The following is a 19,425-nucleotide window of genomic DNA, read 5'->3' as shown; positions in this document are numbered from 1 at the left end:
TTCTCCTTGATTCTGTTATGTAATTTCGGCAACACTAAAGTATCCTTATACCAAATGTCCTAAACAAACCCAATAATAATTATTTGAAAAAAATATAAGGGCTGGAATTTACCGGCATTGGGATTCTCTGTCCCCGCCAGCAGCGCAATCCCACCTGCAGGTTTCCCGGTGGCTTGGGGTGGCTTCAATGGGAAATGCCATTTTCAAGCAGCGGGAAGAGAGAATCCCGTTGCCATGGAATCCCTACAGTGCAGAAGGAGGGCATTTGACTGATTGAGTTATGCACAGAACCATGTCCCACTCTATCCCTGCAGCCCGTAACCTGACCTTCACATCCCTGGACAGTAAGGCATGATGTGGAGATGTCGGCGTTGGACTGGGGTGAGCACAGTAAGAAGTCTTACAACACCAGTTAAAATCCAACATGTTTGTTTCAAACACTAGCTTTCGGAGCACTGCTCCTTCCTCGGGTGAATCCTGAGCATTAACCTGAGGAAGGAGCAGTGCTCCGAAAGCTATTGTTTGAAACAAACATGTTGGATTTTAACCTGGTGTTATAAGACTTCTTACTGGACAGTAAGGGGCAATTTAGCTTGACTAATCCACCTACCCCGTGCATCTTTGGACTGTGGAAAGAAACCGAAGCACCCGGAGGACACAGCCAGTGACCCAAGGCTGGAATTGAACCCGGGTCTCTGCCGTTGAGGCAGCACTGCTAACCACTGTGCTACCGTGCTGACGAAAAACATGCTCCTGGGGGACCGGAGAATGCCCCCAAGGGAATTGCCTATATAACGCAGCTGATCTGCTAGAGTTGGCATAACCAGCCTTCTGGCAAGAACATAACGCAGGAAATTCCAAAATTAAGGGTAATCATTTACACAAGTAAAAGAAAAGGAATAGCATGAGCATGTGCAAAAACAAAACATCATGAAATAATTTCACTAATATATTCATTTTTTAAAAATCTAATTATTCAAGTGTACAAAACATCACAAAGCAAAACTATGAGCAGTAGAACTTGACAGTTGTACTTTTTGCTGTAGCAAACAAGGATTAGTCTGGACAACTCTGATTAATATTCTGGTTATCCTTTTCGTCACTACGTTAATGAACAAAATGATGGCCACTGCTTGAATAAATAAAAACAATTTGAGAGATGCTGCCCATTTCAGATTTGATGGGATGCTGGAGATGCACAGACTGAACTGCCCTTGGGCAGACTCTGTCCCACCACTGTAACAGTGAAATAGTCTGCTTGTTGTTACAATCTCTATAGAGACCAATAACTTTTCAAAAGGATATTTGAATTTCCAGTGACTGGATTGGAAAGATCAGGCAACAAGATGGTACGCTTTAAGACTTGCTATAATAAACACAGTGAAAGCAATATTCTGAACTTCAGAAGGCAGCTTATTCTCTAATCTACAGCAAAGATTCCCAATTTAAACTTTAAAACATCTGAAAATCCCCCTCCGTGATTATACTTTGTCCCTCAAGTGGACTTAATTCGTCTGGAGCCTGTCCAAAGCTATTCTCAGTTCCTGATGGCTTGCTTCCTTTTCCTGAATTGACTTTCGCTGATGGTTACCCTGGAGATTGCACCCCCCCCCCCTCATGAACTTGGTCTCTTCAATCTGAGCCCAAGCTATCACTCACATTCTGTATGGTAAGCATTAGAGAAAACCTTCCTCTTTACCTTTATTCTCAGTGATTTTTGCAGACATGCCTGTTTCTGTTAAGTTCATTAATATCTTAGAAAACCTTGCAAACCGATATGACAGTGACTTGTTATGGACGTTTTTCCCCTCCCTCAAAGCTCACCTCCACCGCAAAGTAAATCATGTGGACCATGTATCCAAATAGAAATTCTAATTGACTGTCCTTCGCAGCCCTCAACCATTCTGTCGTGGAATTAAATAGTTTATTAATTACTTACAAAACCTTGATTTCGCACATTTCTGGCATTTCACCTCCCTGTATGACTTGGAGACTAACAGTCAATCCAAAGCCATCACAGATGCTGTTGCTGCTGTCTACAGGTATGAACATCTTGCACCACCTTCCCAGCAAAACAAGCTGGGCCCCCAACAACCAAGCCACCCACGCTTGGGTGCTGGGCAGAATTCGGAACACATCACATGACTCCTTTCATTGATCCATTTTGCCATCTCAAAACATAATCTTCTGAACTTCAGATTTGCAACATTGTCCATGTTCACACATGGAAATGGTCAGTTGGAAAAGGTCACCTAGAATTTGTGAAGTGTATCTGTAGCGAGAGTTGTTACCTACAGAAGAGAAGGGAATTTTTTTTATTCCTGTTCGAAACTTGACTCATTCTTGGATCTTGTACAAACTTTGTGTTACGATCCCAGAATGGAATCCCGGCTCAAAAGACTAATTTTTACTCAATTCCTCCATGTTTTTCTTTTTTTTAAAAAAAAAAGTCACAGGACCGCTAATTAGTTTTAACAACAAGAAAAAATAAATTATTGGACATAAAAAGTTAGACTATGATGCAATGCTCCTTTATCCCCCCCCTTAGCTTTGCAAATATATACAAATTGTAAAGTTTTTTTTGAATAAAGTTTTTTTTGAATAAACATTTTATTGAGGTATTTTTGGTTTTACAACAACGCCAAAATAAACAATATATACAAGTCTATAAACATAGTTCAAAAAGCCTGCTTCCTCCCTTACAGGTCCCACCTTTGTTAACCCCCTACTCTAAACTAACCTTAACCCCCCCCCCCCCGGACGATTAATTTTCTGCAAGGGTTGCCAACTCCGGGCGAACCCCAACAGTGACCCTCAAGGTGAACTTTATTTTCTCGTGACAGAGAAAGCTAGCTAGGTCTCTGACAGCGGGGGCTTTGAGTCCCTCCAAGCTAATAGTATCTGTCTCCAGGGTACCAGAGAGGCAAAGGCCGGAACGTCTGCATCTTTCTCCTCTTGGATTCCCGGGTCGTTCGACACCCCGAAAATCGCCACCTCCGGACTCGGTGCTACTCTTGTTTTTAACACCGTCGACATGACGTCTGCAAAACCCTGCCAGAATCCCCTGAGCTTTGGGCATGTCCAAAACATGTGGACATGGTTCGCTGCCCCCCGCGCACCTTGCGCACCTATCTTCTACAGCAAAGAACCTGCTCATCCGGGCCACTGTAATGTGAACCCGGTGAACGACCTTAAACTGTATCAGGCTGAGCCTGGCACATGTTGTGGATGCGTTGACTCTATTCAACACACCCGCACAGAGACCATCCTCTATGTCCTCCTAACTCCTCTTCCCACTTGCGCTTCAGCTCCTCGGTCTGTGTGTCCTCTGACCCCATGAGTTCCTTATAGATGTCAGAGACCTTCCCTTCTCCCACCCACACTCTGAAAACGACCCTATCCTGCATCCCCCTTGGTGGTAGGAGTGGGAAGGTTGAGACCTGCCTACGTAGGAAGTCGCGCAACAAATTGTAAAGTTAACATTGGTTACAAAGTATATCTTGGGCTACAATGGTCTCAGTAATGCACAAACCCTTTAAACACAGGCTGGTTGTGGTCTGACACATTTCACTCAGAACGCAAATAATTTTCTGTGGATTTCTCCTCATTCCCTTCAGGTGATTCGTATACCATGAACCGCCTTGTCTCACTGAACTCTGGCTTCTACATGAGTGATTTAAAACTCTGCTTGCCAAAAGATACACTTTCAAATCATCTTTTAAATTAATCTTTCCCTTGCCTGTTTCCATCAAGGTTTCGTTTCCAGGTTTTACACCTTCCCCTTCAGGATTTCTTTGCCTTGACTGTTGCACTGATTTCTTTGCCTTGACTGTTGCACTAACTCTCCACAATTGCTTTAACTATTGATTTCCATATTGTATCAAGATGGCACCAAACTTTTGATTTACCTCTGAAGTCTGCTTTCCTACTTTAAATCTAGGTGCTACAGCTGTTTCTTCAATTCTATTTTTCCCTTGAATTCTCCTGAGCAGTGGTTAAACTTCTTTGTCTCTGTTCCTTTTAACTTCAGTCTTCCTAACATTCTTTCTGTCCCAATTCCCTGGATGTCTGGACTTTATCTGATTCTTTGGGAAGTCTGCATTTTTTCAGCCCCTTGCCCTATCCAGCTTTTCCTCTGGTAGAGCTGAATGAAGATCGCTCCCTGGCTTCCTATCTCCAACTGCAATATATCCAGCTAAAAACTAAACTCAAAAAGCCTTCCTACCTTAAAGATGCCCTGATTGCTAAGCAATGACTTTATGCTCTTCAAGCTGGTTTGTTTCTCGTGCCATAACCTCCTCTAAGCACAATTTAAAATGAGTCGTCCTCTTTTTCCCCCCCCCACTCCCACCATACCGTTGTCCAGCATGAATCTAGCTATAGCTTTACCCACCCTTGCACAGAAACACAAAAGGATACTAATTTAAAACTATACCTTCAAATATTTGCCAATACAACTGTAAATCCCTTAGTTTCCTAAAGTTTGTTAACCCAGAATTCTTTCATAATTTTAATAGGAAAACCAGAAAAGAGTAATTGCAAGTGTATTAAACAAGTATATTCAAATAATTGGCAGAGGAAAATAAAAGTCCTGTTTTAAAGTCTTCTTTCTCCACAGAGTAGTGCAGCAAACAACCAGACATCATTGCTGGGAATCCCACCACCTGATCTAAAAATGCCGAATAATCCTTATCTTAACTTTTGCAATATTCTGCCGAACCTGAATTTGCCTGGTGAGTAATCTGGAGAGGTGGCCCCTCCTTTTTTTGTATGGCATTAATGAGCGGGTAGTGTTATTGATGTTTTAACATAGCGCAGGGCACTGGTTAGAGTTTGTGGAAGGATGATGAGGAGATGCTGCAAATATTCTGCCATTGATTCAAAGCTAAATGCTCTGTGTAAAGCACTATTTTCTACACACTATTTTCTACTCAAAGTACTCTTGTACTCCTTTGAAAATATTGGTGCCTTTATTGAAATATTGTTGAATGTCTTCCTTGATAGATGTCCAGAATTTAGGTGTGCAGCGCACATAGCTGATCAGTGTTCATGTTGGTTGGGCTCTGATTGCATGCTGCAATTGGTTTATACCAATTTGAGATTTATCTGCACAGAAAACAGTGACATTCCCCCCTATCTGGAACTTTTATTTACTGAGAATTATTATTTATAATCATTACATTTTGAGACTGTTGAATGAAAGTGTGCATCTGTGGGTATGGACAAAACCAAGCTCAGGCGTATTATTTTCTACATTCAAATATCTAATGCTGTTTCATGAATGGTGAAGGTAATGGGCAGCATGGTAGCATAGTGGATAGCACAACTGCTTCACGGCTCCAAGGTCCCAGGTTCGATTCCTGGCTTGGGTCACTGTCTGTGCAGAGTCTGCACGTTCTCCCCGTGTGTGCGTGGGTTTCCTCCGGGTGCTCTGGTTTCCTTCCACAGTCCAAAGATGTGCAGGTTAGGTGGATTGGCCATGATAATTGCCCTTGGTGTCCAAAATTGCCCTTAGTGTTGGGTGGGGTTACTGGGTTATGGGGATGGGGTGGAGGTGTGTACTTGGGTAGGGTGCTCTTTCCAAGAGCTGGTGCAGACTCGATGGGCCGAATGGTCTCCTTCACTGTAAATTCTATGATAATGGAAAGCTGCCACTGCCTGTGAAGTTGGAACTTTTCAAGAAGAATAGGAACATATTTTTCTTTTTTATTTCTGAAACCTCTTCCAATGCACTCAGCGAGTTTAATTTTATTTGACTAAATATTAAACCCATTTTCTTCTGTTCACTGCAGTTGGAAATGTCACTAAACATACTCCTGGGCAACAGCATGCTGGAGTCCTGGAGTACATGTTAAATCCAGCCATCTCAAGAGCAGTTACGGCACCTGAATTGTTGCAGACATCAGCCTCACAGTACACATTTGACTGCTATCCTGAGTACGCATCCAGCTGTGGGGAATATTCACAGGTAGAATTACAATTTATTTTCTTGTCTTGAGGCCAATGAAGAATGATCAGAACATAATTTCTAAATGTATAAAACAAGGGATTCTTGGATGTACTCTATTAAAATTTGAAATTAGCTCAACAGAACTTAATGTAAACCTAATTATTCTTGTGTAATAGATATACTGTAATGACTTTCTGTACCTTATGTTTCAATGTGTTTTGTGTGAATTGAAACATACTGAGAAGGGGACAGGCAAGGGTAGCTAAAAGTTTCAATTGTGAAACGTCAGAGTTTGTTGCATTGGATGTAAGTTGAAGGTTGGGCACAGGGAGACAGGATGGAGGAGGCAGCCAGACAGCCCAGTGATCAAACCCAAGACGTTCCTGGTCTGTGTACTGATTTCCCCACTGAGTGATATAGATGCAATTCTAGAAAATAGTTTCATTGTTAATTTTTTACACAATTGTTTGGAAGTCAACTTGTGGTGCAACAAGTATTCATGACTGATTATGTAATCATTTATTTAAAGTTTGATCTCTGTGTTGGCGACAGGTACAATTAATGTGGCAGGGGATCGGAGCCAAATTGTAGCATTAAGAAGGATAAGCAAAGAGCACAAAGAATTGGGCAATGCAGATAAAGTAACAAATGGTAAAACATTAGGTGAGGGTCAGTCTTGGAGGCAATACAATATGGTCCAAGTAGGGTTTAAAGTGCATGTATATAAATGCGCAAAGTATTGTAAATAAGGCGGGTGAGCTGCACGTGCACGTAGCTACATGGGAATATGAAGTTAGGGTGATCGGGAGATCTGGCTCAAAAAGGGCAGGGCATGGTACCTTCCCCTTCCATAGGTAAATTAGAACTCTGTATTTTTCAATCCCGCATTACATGTTAGACTAAACATTGAAAATGGCCTGTGAAATTGTTTCTGTATTGGTAGGATACCATGCAACAGTGGTACCCGAACTATGTGCCATCACATAGCTCGCCCGAGACGTTTGTAGCAGGGTGTGAGAAAGAGCAGAGTGAGGTAAGTGAAGTTGCAATGTTTGGCATTAATTAGCTGTAGAATGTAGCACTTGCAGATTGTACAAACCCCATGGTGTATTGCAATCTTATGTAACCTATATTTTTGTGGATGCCGAAATAAAAACAGGCTAATGTTTTTTGTTTGCTCTGCTGCTTTGGTGCTGTTGGTGTTGAACTCAGCAATTTTGCTGCAATGTCGTCCAAATCAGAAGCTCCTTACTGCAGAGTCAACTGTGTAGCTGTTGATCCTTGGTGCTCCAATATGCTCTGTTGCCATTTCTGTAGTGTTTAATAAATTGTCATATGAGTTTTGTGAATAAGGACTGTGTAAGGGAGTAAGAGTGTGATAAAGTGAGGATATATTTGTGTTAGATGTTTATAGCAGCAGTGATAGTTTAGGCACGGTGAAGCTGAACACTAATTCACCTGCATAATAAAAGCCACAATAAGGCTGAATTACTGCTTGACATTCCGTGCCTTAAAAGACTGTGTATGCAGTGAAGGGAAGGGGATTTTAAAAGAGAAAAATCTGATTTGAAAGGGACCATCTTTTGGAGTTGCTCTCGAGAGAAGATAAATGCTCCTCGCACTTTCAATGTGGTCACTTTTATAAAATAAATTGCAACACTTTTTTAAAAAAAAAGGACAATGTCAACTTCATATCTACCAGCACTTCATCTATTCAGTTCCTCTTGCAAAACAAGGCAACAGAGTGATGAAGGCCATTGGAAATTGAATCTCATGTTTACACAGGCAGTATTGGCCCTCCCTTATCTCGTAGCATGATGCACTATCCTTCATCTTGGGTATAAGGGCGTTATGTTGTGCCATGGTCCCTGCCTGGCGCCGCAACAAACTTTGGCTTTTCTCCCCTCTTTCTAACCCATTGATACAAAGACCTCTTTTAATGTCTCATCATTACTTTGACCTGAGATGAATTAATTGAGCATAGATCAAAGTTCAACTTCAGAAACCTTTCCTTTTGTGATAATTAAGCATTTATCCATCAACCACATTCATCTACTGTATTGCATCCCAGAGTACATACTACTTTCACGGGATTATTTATTTGAGATGTTCTCCGACACCCTTCAAGGTCTTTCCTTTGAGTACGCTAGCAGTCTTTTGAATTTTTTCCTTCCCAAAATTCCATTAGCTTGCATTCTCTGCATTTAAGTTACCTGTTTCTCTATTTTAAGTGTTGTATTTTTATTACTCTTAAGTACCAGCACCAGCTTTTGTTCAGACATTCATAGCTCCTGGTGAAATGTTCTATAATCAGTATGAAACTAAAAATGCATCTCCGTGCTGCAGCAACTAAGCCAATGAGTAATACCATTTCTTTCAGCATCTTGTGTCTCCATAAATTGCCACTTGCCTACAGTTACGTTTGCAACAAACTATTTTGATAATTTATTGTATGATCTTACTTTTGGATGGAAAACATAGAAATATGGAAAATAGGTGCAGGAGTAGGCCATTCGGCCCTTTGAGCCTGCACCACCATTCAGTCATGACTGCTCGTGAAAATACAGTATCCCATTCCCGCTTCCTCTCCATACGCCTTGACCCCTTTAGCCATAAGGGCCACGCCCAGCTTCTCTTGAATATATTCAACAAAGTGGCCCCAACAGCTGTCTGTGTTAGAGAATTCCACAAGTTCGCAACTCTCTGAAGTTCTTTCTCATCTCAGTCCTGAATGGCTTACCCCTGTCCTTTGACTGTGACCCCTAGTTCTGGACGTCCCCACCATCAAGAACATTTTGCCTGCATCTAGCCTGTCCAGCCCCATCAATATTTTATGTTTCTATGAGATCCCCTCTCATTCTACTAAACTCCAAGCCCAATTGATCTAGTCTTTCTTCATCTGTCAGTCCTGCCGTCCCGGGAATTAGTCTGGTGAATCTTCGCTGGACACCCGATAGCAAGAATGACCTTCCTCAAACTTGGCGACCAAAACTGCACACAGGTGTGGCCTCACCAAGGCCTTGTGTAACTGCAGCAAGACGTCCCTACTCCTATACTCAAATCCTCTCGCTATGCAGGCCAGCATGCCATTAGCTTTCCTCACTGCCTGCTGTACCTGCATGCCAACGTTCAGCAACTGTTCCACCATGATACCCAGGTCTCGTTGCACTTTCCCCTTTCCTAAACCGCCACCATTCTGATGATAATCTGTCTTCCTATTTTTGCCTCCAAAGTGGAAAATCTCACATTTACCCACATTATATTGAATTCTGCCAGATTTCCCATCTCACTCTCAGCTTCTTGATTGTTTCCTGATTTTCAGTTTGTTTAGAATTCGATCACCATGACAAAAGCCATTGTTATCCTTGTTTTTCAGCCTCAAAAAAACAAACTTGTTACTCCTGTTATCAGTTCTGTTTAATTATATTCAAGTGAAGGTCATAAATTGGGGTCTTACTTGAGCCATTATAACAAGATACTCATTGAAACTGGGGTTTTGTGGACTTCCGGTGGCGGCTATGAGGGAGTAAGTCGCGCATTTGGTGGCTCTTGCTCCGGTCAGACTTCAAGACCTTTTCCCCTGACTCTTTTGAACTTTTGAGCGCTGGAGTGAAAAACAATAGCACTCTAGATCTGAATCCATACAGAGTTGTATGCACTTAAGGAGCAGAAGGGAGCGAAAACAGGCGAAGAGGGGACTGAACAAGGGTAGTGTGGAAGCTCAACTGGGAGGAAAGATGGCCGATGAACGGACCACGGAACGGACGGTCCAGACAGCACTGGACAACATGCTGAAGGTCATGAAAGAGAGCTTCGCAGCACTGAAGCGGGATAATTTGGAACCGCTCCAGAAAGTGGTGGGGGGCCCCCCGGGCGATGGTGGTCAGGTTCCATAGATTCGTGGACAAGGAGTGGGTTCTACAGTGGGCCAAGAGCATGAAGAGCTGCTCGTGGAACAACAGTGTCCTGCGCATCTACCAGGATCTGAGCCAGGAGGTGGCCAGAAGGAGGGCAGCCGACAGACAAATTAAAGAGATCCTGTTTAAAAAGGTCATGTTCGGGCTACTTTTCCCGGCGTGGCTTTGGGTCACATACCGGGAACAGCAACATTATTTTGACGACCCGGAGGAAGCGATGCACTTCGTTAAGGGGCATGGACTGGTGCCGAACTGAGGACCCATGGACTCAAGTTAGAGTGTATTAAGGGATGTTTGCATTTGTTCGCAGATTGCCCTTCGTGTTAGCCATGTCGTTCGGCATGCTCTTTTACTTCAAATTGGGGGCGTTCTTATGTTCGTGTTTGCCTGTTTGAAAGTTTTAAAGTTAAAGCCAAAGTTATAGTTATAGTTAAAGTTTAAGTTATTGGGTGCTAGGGGCTGTTCGGGTTCTTTTTGCTATTTTGCTGGGAATGTTGGGAGGGGATGGGTGGTAGCGCCCACCTCATTACACAGTTTGAGTTGCACTATTGTGGGGGTGAACTTTGTTCTTTTTTTGTTTTCTCTCTGTTTCGGTCCCAGAACGATTGCTCGAACAGGGCTTTTCTGGGGAGGTGGTGTTGATGGGCGTGGGGGAGGGGAGTGGGGGGCAATAGCTGGGAGACATTGTGGCGCCGGAGTTGAGCCACCAGGCTAGCTGCTTTGAGCTAGTCAACGGGAGCGAGGTGGGGGGTGTGTATACAGCCAGTATATGGCAGGGGTTAGGTTAGAGGGAGGGAACTGAACCAGGTAAGAGGTCGGGGGTGGGAGCCCCCAAGAGGCGGACCGGGGAGGCGCGGCACATGGGCAGGGAGTGGGCCCAAGAAGGGGGATGGCTGATAGGCATTGTGGGGGGTGGCAGGGTGCCCTCCAACCAGGCTGATCACCTGGAATGTTGGAGGATTAAATGGGCCGGTCAAGAGGGCACGTGTGTTCGCGCACTTAGGGGCTCTGAAGGCGGATGTAATGTTGCTGCAGGAGACCCATTTGAAAGTGGCAGACCAGATTAGATTACGGAAGGGCTGGGTTAGCCAGGTCTTCCATTCGGGGCTTGACGCTAAGACCAGAGGGGCTGCGATCATGATTAACAAACGGGTTAAATTTGTGGCGGACAGCACAGTTGCGGATGGGGGTGGTAGATTTCTCATGGTCCGGGGCACGCTTGAGGGGGTGAGAGTGGCCCTAGTGAATGTTTACGCTCCAAACTGCTGGGGAAAATCCCCGACTTGGATTCGCACAAGTTGATTATGGGTGGGGACTTTAATACAGTCCTCGATCCTGACCTGGACCGGTCGTGCTCCAGAACGGGCAGGGTCCCAGAAATGGCAAGGGAACTGAGAGGGTTCATGGAACAAATGGTGGGGGGGGGGTCGACCCCTGGAGAATCAGCCGGCCGACGGGGAAGGAGCTCTCGTTCTAATCACATGTTCGCACGGTTTATTCTCGTATTGACTTCTTTATTATGAGTAGGGCCTTTGTGGAGGGGGTGAGGGATGCAGAATACTCTGCGATCACTATTTTGGACCATGCTCCACATTGGGTTGACCTGCAGGTCTGCAAAGAAAGTTACCAGCACCCACAATGGAGGTTAGAGGTGGGATTGTTGGCAGATGAGAGGGTGTGTGAGAGTGGGGAAATGCATGCAGGACTACCTGCAGGTCAACGATACGGGGAAGTCTCAGCAACGGTGCTCTGGGAGGCGCTGACGGCTGTGGTGAGAAGGGAACTGATCTCAGTCCGAGCCCATAGGGACAGAACAGATAGGGCGGAGATGGACAGACTGGTGCAGGAGATGATACGGACGGATAGGGAATATGCAGAGTCCCCGAGGGCCGAGCTACTTGGGGAACGACAGAGACTGCAGGTGGAGCTGGGGGCGCTATCCACCGGGAAGGCCATAGAGCAGCTCCAAAAGGCCAGGGGCGCGGTGTACGAGTATGGGGAGAGAGGCAGCAGAATGCTTGCACAGCAACTTAGGAAGAGGGAAGCGGCCAGGGAAATAGGGACGGTAGTGGAGGGGGCAGGGAACCGGGTTGGAGACCCAGCAGGATTGAACAGGGTATTCAGGGACTTTTACAGCAGGCTGTATACCTCGGAACCCCCCACGGGGCCGATGGGAATGAGGCGCTTCTTAGATGAGCTGACCTTCCCAAAGGTGGGCAGGGGGATGGTAGAGGGGCTGGGGGCCCTGATTAGAGCTGAAGAAGTAATGGGGGTCTGAAGGCCATGCAGTCAGGTAAAGCCCCAGGGCCAGATGGGTATCCAGTGGAGTTCCACAAAATGTTCTCGGGTATAGTGAGGCCGGTGCTGGTTAGGGTGTTTAACGAGGCGAGGGACAATGGGGTGCTACCCCCGACGATGTTGCAAGCCACCATCTCGCTGATATTAAAACGGGATAAAGATCCGGAAGCTTGTGGGTCCTATAGGCCAATCCCCCTGATTAATGTGAACGCTAAACTGCTGGCCAAGATCCTGGCGTCCAGAATCGAAGACTGCGTACCGGACGTGATTGTGGAGGACCAAACGGGGTTTGTTAAGGGCAGGCAGCTGGTAGCCAATCTGAGAATGCTACTCAATGTGATTATGATGCCCCCGGAGGGCAGAGAGGTGGAGGTAGTGTTGGTAATGGATGCCGGAAAGGCTTTTGACCGGGTGGAGTGGGACTATTCATTTTTTTTTTTTTTTTTTTTTTTATAAATTTAGAGTACCCAATTAATTTTTTCCAATTAAGGGGCAATTTAGCGTGTTCAATCCACCTACCTTGCACATCTTTGGGTTGTGGGGGCGAAACCCACGCAAACACGGGGAGAATGTGCAAACTCCACACGGACAGTGACCCAGAGCCGGGATCGAACCTGGGACCTCAGCGCCGTGAGACTGCAGTGCTAACCTACTGAGCCACCGTGCTGCCAGAGTGGGACTATTCATGGGAGATGCTGAGACGGTTTAGGTTTGGAGAAGGCTTTGTGGACTGGGTTAAACTGCTATATCAGGCCCCGGAGGCTAGTGTAAGGACGAACGGGACGACATCTGAGTATTTTAGACTACACCACGGGACAACACGGGGATGCCCCCTCTCGCCACTGCTGTTTGCATTGGCCATAGAACCGCTGGCAATTGCTCTGAGAGCGGCAAGGGGATGGAAGGGAATGGTTAGGGGGAGGATAGAACACAAGGTCTCGCTCTACGTGGATGACCTGCTTTTGTATGTGTCGGATTCAGTGGCAGGGATGGACGGGATTATGGAAATCCTAGGGGAATTTGTCCGGTTTTCGTGCTACAAGTTGAACATGGCAAAAAGCGAGATGTTTGTGGTGCAGGCGAGGGGTCAGAAGAATAGGCTGAGGGAGCTACCGTTTCGGCTGGTTGGGGAAAGTTTTGGGTATTTAGGGATACAAGTGGCGCGTGACTGGGGCAAGATGTATAAGTTGAACTTGTCTAGGCTGGTGGAGCTGTCGCTCTCTCTCTCCCCCTCGCGCGCTGTTGCTCTCTCTCCACCTCGCGTGCTGTCGCTCTCGCTCTCTCCACCTCTCGCGCTGTTGCACTCACTCTCTCCCCCTCGCGCGCTGTCGCTCTCTCTCTCCCCCTTGCGCGCCCTGTCGCTCTCTCTCCCCCTTGCGCGCCCTGTCGCGCGCTCTCTCCCCCTTGCGCGCCCTGTTGCTCTCTCTCTCTCCCCCTTGCGCGCCCTGTCGCTCTCTCTCTCCCCCTTGCGCGCCCTGTCGCTCTCGCTCTCCCCCTTGCGCGCGCTCTCGCTCTCCCCCTCGCGCGCCCTGTCGCTCTCGCTCTCCCCCTCGCGCGCCCTGTCGCTCTCGCTCTCCCCCTCGCGCGCCCTGTCGCTCTCGCTCTACCCCTCGCGCGCCCTCTCGCTCTCCCCCTCGCGCGCCCTCTCGCTCTCGCTCTCCCCCTCGCGCGCCCTCTCGCTCTCCCCCTCGCGCGCCCTCTCGCTCTCGCTCTCCCCCTCGCGCGCCCTCTCGCTCTCGCTCTCCCCCTCGCGCGCCCTGTCGCGCAACATTAAACGTGGCTGCAACATTAAACCTGTGTGCTTTACAGCCTTCTTACTAGTGACTCTGGAGCCATTGCTGCATGGCCCCAGGGACATGCTGCACTACCCACATCTTGCCTGGCCTGAGCCAGGTGGTCAGAATGCAAGAGCAAAAAGATTATATTGGATTTGGAAGAGCCACTAGTTCAGTCTCAGCCACAGTATTTGCATCCAGTTCCTTTCCAGCACATATTCCCCTCAAATACATGCCCTGGAGCTCAGATGTTACAGCCATTATTTCTCGATGCCCCTCCTTCATGTTTTGCATTCCTTCCTGCTCTCCCTTTGTCACTCGGGTCACTTCTGCTGAGTGCTAGTCTTTGAAACTGCGGCAGCGGGATAGTAATAATACAAAGTGTTGGGGAGGGGGATGTGCTCTGTGCCATAAAGTTTAAAAGTTGGAGAGAAGCAGTGTTACAGAATAGTGTCAATAGAAAGCACTATTCACTGCTGACTATGTTTGACACCCTGCACTTGTAGCTGCATCCATATTGGTGAAGCTGGAGGTCGGCTCAGGGCACCCATCCATCAATTTAATCACTTATAACTGGACTGTTGCATTGTTACATGAGCAGCATTGAAGGAGAAATGCCCTTTTTCATTATTTTGAACTATTACAGTCATAAGGAAAGCTACTAGGAATGGAATATTGGACGGGGGAGGGAGGAATTTAAATGTGAAACGTATGGGAAGGGGAAAAGTCCAATGCATATCAATTTTAAAGTGTACATGAATGTGTTGCTTAGTGACAGGAACAATTGAGAAATATAGTGTAACGGTGGGGCAGATTGAGATGTTTCAAAAGTACAGCATCGTTGGCCCATATAGTCTTTTCCATTCCTGAAAACTCAAAATAGTTGAGTGGTTTTATTTTTCCTTCCAGAACACATCTGTAAATACTAATGTGGACTACAGTATGGCTGTGCAGGTGGTTCCTTCTTATTATGCTGCAAATCAAACCTACTTCCCTGGAAGCATGCAAAGCGGCCAAACTAACAAGGTAGGGTTAATACATAATGCAAAGTTAAATGTTGGCTTGAATTTAGATGAGAAATTGGTAATTAAGTTAATTCTCTGACTCTTGGACAAATTCAGACAATATCAAGCTGGAATAGGGGATGGGAAGAAGAACGTTCGGAGCAGTATGCTAAAGGCAGCCAAAATTCTACAAAGTTAGCTGAATTATAATGAATGAAAATCAATATTGAACATACAAATATATAGTATTGCCAAACTGCAAATAACCTGTTGGAGCCACTGGACAACATCCTTTGCTGGGAAGCGGGTAAAGGGAGAAAAGGTGGCCCTAAATCAATACTCAACTTTGCCTGGTTTTAGACTTTAATTCAAAGACTAAAGTTTCATAGAACCCCTACAGTGTGGAATGAGGCCATTCGCCCCATCGAGGCTGCACCGACCCTCTGAACGAACCCACGCCCACTCCCCTGCCCTATCCCCATGACCCCACCTAACCTGCACATACCTTGACATTTAAGGGGCAAATTCACATGACTAATCACCTAACTTGCACATCTTTGGATTGTGGGAGGAAACCGAAGCATCAAGACCCACACAGGCACTGGGAGAAAGTGCAAATTCCACACAGGCAGCCACCCAAGGCAGGAATTGAACCTGGGCTCTGGCTTTGAGGTGCAGTGCTAACCACCGTGCCACCCCCTGTGAAGAAGTATTTGGGCATTTTTTTCATTTGCTATGTATGATTTTTAGTCTTGTATACAAATGATATAGTAATGTTGCTTACAATGTCAAAGCATTTTCCAAAAGACTCATGGTGACAGCCCTTCACAAGGGATGTAAACTACCACTTGCTACTCCTGCCAACGTAGTGGGATTTTTTCCAGCTGACCTAGAGAGCTAATCAATATATTGAATTCCAGCTCTCAAATACCAATGTGGTTCTTTGTTTTTGCACAATTTGCAAGTTTTTGGTCAATTTCTTCATTCTCAGCTGTGAAGTATCACATGCAATCCTGACCTTGTTCTCATCTGACACCTATGACCAGGATCACTGAACAGGAACGTACCCTGAGGAAAATTGAGACCGAGTTTGCTGTGCTTACCACTTCATTAAGATTTCACTTAAGTTTCCAGCTTTGCTTCTTGTCAATTGAAATATAACTGCTTAAGTAGGGTATCACAAGGTAACTGGAACTCCTGTTACTGCACCTTAGATTCACTCTCCTCAGGCGAGGAGAAGGGAACATAGGGAGGGGAAATACACTTGCTTCGATTAATTTTTTCCTCTCTTGGTAGGGACCTCCTTGTGCTACAGCCCAGCAGTCACTTGCTCCAGGAGCTGGAATCCTAGGTCCAGCCCCAGTGGGAAACCCCATGACTAATTTCAAGGTAAATTTCAAATCCATTTTATTTAACTTGTAAGAGTCTGAATATGCACATTCTTGCTGTTGTTGCATTTACACTGGTTACATAATGTATTATTTGCAGTATCTCTTGTGACAAATTGATTGTGCTTGCTGTGTACAAATGGATTGGAATAAGCTGGAATTGATTGATTTCAGCAGTGAGGGAGCGCTTGAGTAGTGCAAACTGCCTGCAATATCATGACCCTGCACATATCTACCATGTCTATCAATGGACGACACCCTCTGCTGGGAATGTAAGACGCTGTTCAAGGGTTCCAATATTGTGCGTTGAATATTACATTGACGGCTTGAGCAGTTCTGCTGGATTTCATAAAAATTACAGTACAAAAGGAGGCAATACTGATTGAGATAAAAATTCAAGAGAGGAATTACCATTAAAAGGAGCTCTAGGGTTTATTTGGAGGAGTAGAATTGAAAAGTACAGGATTAGGCTAAATTTATATTAACCTTTGTTAGATTACACTTGCATAGTTCTGCTTGCCATTTTATAAAAAGGAAATGGAGGCTCTGAAAACAGTGAACAATAGATTGACACGAATCATACCAGATAGAAGAGATTATGCTTTCAAGAAAGGATGAACAGACTGTCTCTTTTCTCTTGATAAGAGAAGGCTGAAGGGTGACCTAAGAAAGATTGAAAGGTTTGTTAGAAGAGACATGAGTCTTTCTACTTATAGCGATGAGAAAAACTAGAGGCCAACAACAAATGTTATTTATTGTAATAAAACACCTCACGTTAACTTCACAGAATTGTTATAAAGCAAATTTACGACCATCATGTAAAGTGATATTAGCAAAAATGGATATAAACTTTGACCCAAAAAGCCCTGGAGCAAACGGTGTTTACAAAAGAATAGAATAAGTCCCTGTCACAAGGTGTATTGTGCTTCAAACTGAGAGCTCATAAGATTTCAAAGAATCCTGTTGTGGTCATGGTGACCCTTGTTGATCAGGAAAATTGTCTAGCAAGGTGCCTTGAATAGAACATACCGTACTTTCTTTTCTAATTGTGTGATTTGGGCTTTCTGAGCCATCTAACTGTCAGTGTGGCAGACGTGAAGGGGAAGTACTAGAAGTATGAGGAAGGGTAAGTATGAAGAAATTGGAAAACAATTAATTGGTGCTTTAGGAGAAACTGAAACTAGAAGCAAATTTGAATACACAATTGACTCATTTCGCTGCACAAGGTTCTTTTCTTTTAAAATCGATTCTGAACATAGAGGTATTGTTTTATTTTTATAATTCCAGTTTGCTTTCCAGGTTCCTGGTTTATCGACCCAATTTTGGCTGAATTGCCTGAGTTTGATGCTAGGCTGTATGGGAGATTAGCCAACAGATAGCATCGTTTCACAAGCTCCTTCCCTGTGTCAGACTGCTGTTGTACAGTACCTTGCAATCATATAGTTCCAATTGATTTTAGCGTGGTAGATCAAGCCTTCATTCTGGTGTGTATATGATGTAATACAGCACCAAGTAATGCATTTAATTGGTATTTTGGCACTTGCATAATTAAAAATGTGTTTAATTTAGTAAAACTTTGTACAGAAACTTTTAGAAATAGATTTAGAGTACCCAATTCTTTCTTCCCCAATTAAGGGGCAATTTAGCGTGGCCAATTCACCTATCCTATACATCTTTGGGTTGTAGGGGTGAGACCTACAGACACTGGGAGAATGTGCAAACTCCACATGGACAGTGACCCGGGATCGAACCTGGCTTCTCGGCACTGTGAGACAGCAGTGCTAATTTTGGTGTCCTTATCTGAGGAAGGATGTTCTTAATATCAAGGCTGTGCAGCGGAGGTTTACTAGGCTGATTCCTGGAATGGCAGGAATGTCATATGAGGAGAGACTAAGTAATTTAGGATTATATTCATTGGAGTTTAAAAGAGTGAGAGGGGATCTCCTAGAAACTTAGACAATTCTAACAGGATTAGACAGGGTAGATTCAGAAAGAATGTTCCCAATGGTGGGGGAATCCAGAACTAGGCGCCATAGTTTGAGAATAAGGGGTGAACCGTTTAGGACTGAGGTGAAGAGAAATTACTTCACCCTGAGATTGGTGAATCTATGGAATTCACTACCACAGAAAGTAGTTGAGGTAGCTGTTGCAAAGGCGTTGACTGAGGTGAAGGAACTGTGTGAGAAGCTGAAGGGAGTAGTGGAGGTTATGTCGTGGCACAGCGATCAGTTCACCTCGATGGGAGATGAGCTGCAAAGGATGGCTGAGGCCAATAATGGGCTGCGAGCAAAGCTGGAGGATATGGAGAATTGCTCAATACGACAAAATTAAGGTTTGTGGGCCTGCCCAAGGGGGCAGAGGGACTGAGGCCAACAGAGTACTTTGCCAAGGTATTGACAGAACTGGTGGGGGAGGGAGAAGAACCCTCTTGTTATGAATTGGACTGAGCTCATCGGTCGCTGAGGCCTAAGCCTAAATTAAACAAGCTGCCAAGGGCAGTGATTATCTGTTTTCACTGATATCACATGAAGAAGAAAGTATTGAACTGGGCAAAGAAGGAGCGGGAGGTGTAATGGGCTGGTGCCAAGGTTCGTATCTATCAGGACGTGACTGTGGAACTGGCAGAGCGGCGTTTGGCCGAGTGAAGGTGCCATTGGACGGCAGTGGAGTGCGGTGCAGTTTTGAGTTGTGTACCCAGCAAAGCTAAGGGTGACCTACAACTCCAGAGACTTTTATTTTGAGGCGGCGGAGGCATTATGAAGGCTTGGGACAGAAGTAAAGAGTGGGAGAATGTATATATGTAACTTTGATTAATGTTCCTACTTCATACTGTTATAGAGGTTAAAAGATTTTTGTTCTTTATAGCTTTGAATAATGTTCTAACTTCATGTAGTCCAGAAGCCAGTGTTGAGAGTAGTGAGGTACTGAGGGTATCAAGGTCGCAGGAGTCTACCAGCAGACAGAAAGGTGGGTTGAAGTGTGTCTACCTCAATGCAAGGAGCATCCGGAATAAGGTAGGTGAACTTGGAGCGTAGATTGGTACTTGGGACTACGATGTTGTGGCCATTACGGAGACATGGTTAGAACAGGGAC

At 45.1% G+C, this 19,425-nt stretch overlaps 1 protein-coding gene across 3 annotated transcripts in view; it reads left to right on the top strand.

The window, feature by feature from the left end:
- The window catches only part of raver2 (ribonucleoprotein, PTB-binding 2), a 120,226-nt gene that overhangs the window by 86,666 nt on the left and 14,135 nt on the right, over positions 1-19,425 (top strand). For 2 of the 3 annotated variants that reach the window (XM_038794479.1, XM_038794477.1), the window contains 5 exons: positions 4,619-4,733; positions 5,793-5,968; positions 6,894-6,983; positions 14,850-14,966; positions 16,241-16,333. In XM_038794479.1, the coding sequence (XP_038650407.1) occupies positions 4,619-4,733; positions 5,793-5,968; positions 6,894-6,983; positions 14,850-14,966; positions 16,241-16,333 (591 nt within the window). The remainder of the gene's footprint in view (positions 1-4,618; positions 4,734-5,792; positions 5,969-6,893; positions 6,984-14,849; positions 14,967-16,240; positions 16,334-19,425) is intronic. The other variant, XM_038794478.1, reaches the window with a different exon arrangement.

This window comes from Scyliorhinus canicula, chromosome 4 (assembly GCF_902713615.1).
Source record: "Scyliorhinus canicula chromosome 4, sScyCan1.1, whole genome shotgun sequence".
NCBI classification, from domain to species: domain Eukaryota; kingdom Metazoa; phylum Chordata; class Chondrichthyes; order Carcharhiniformes; family Scyliorhinidae; genus Scyliorhinus; species Scyliorhinus canicula.
The sequence above is the reverse complement of the archived record's forward strand: the minus strand, read 5'-3'. Positions and strand labels throughout refer to the sequence as shown.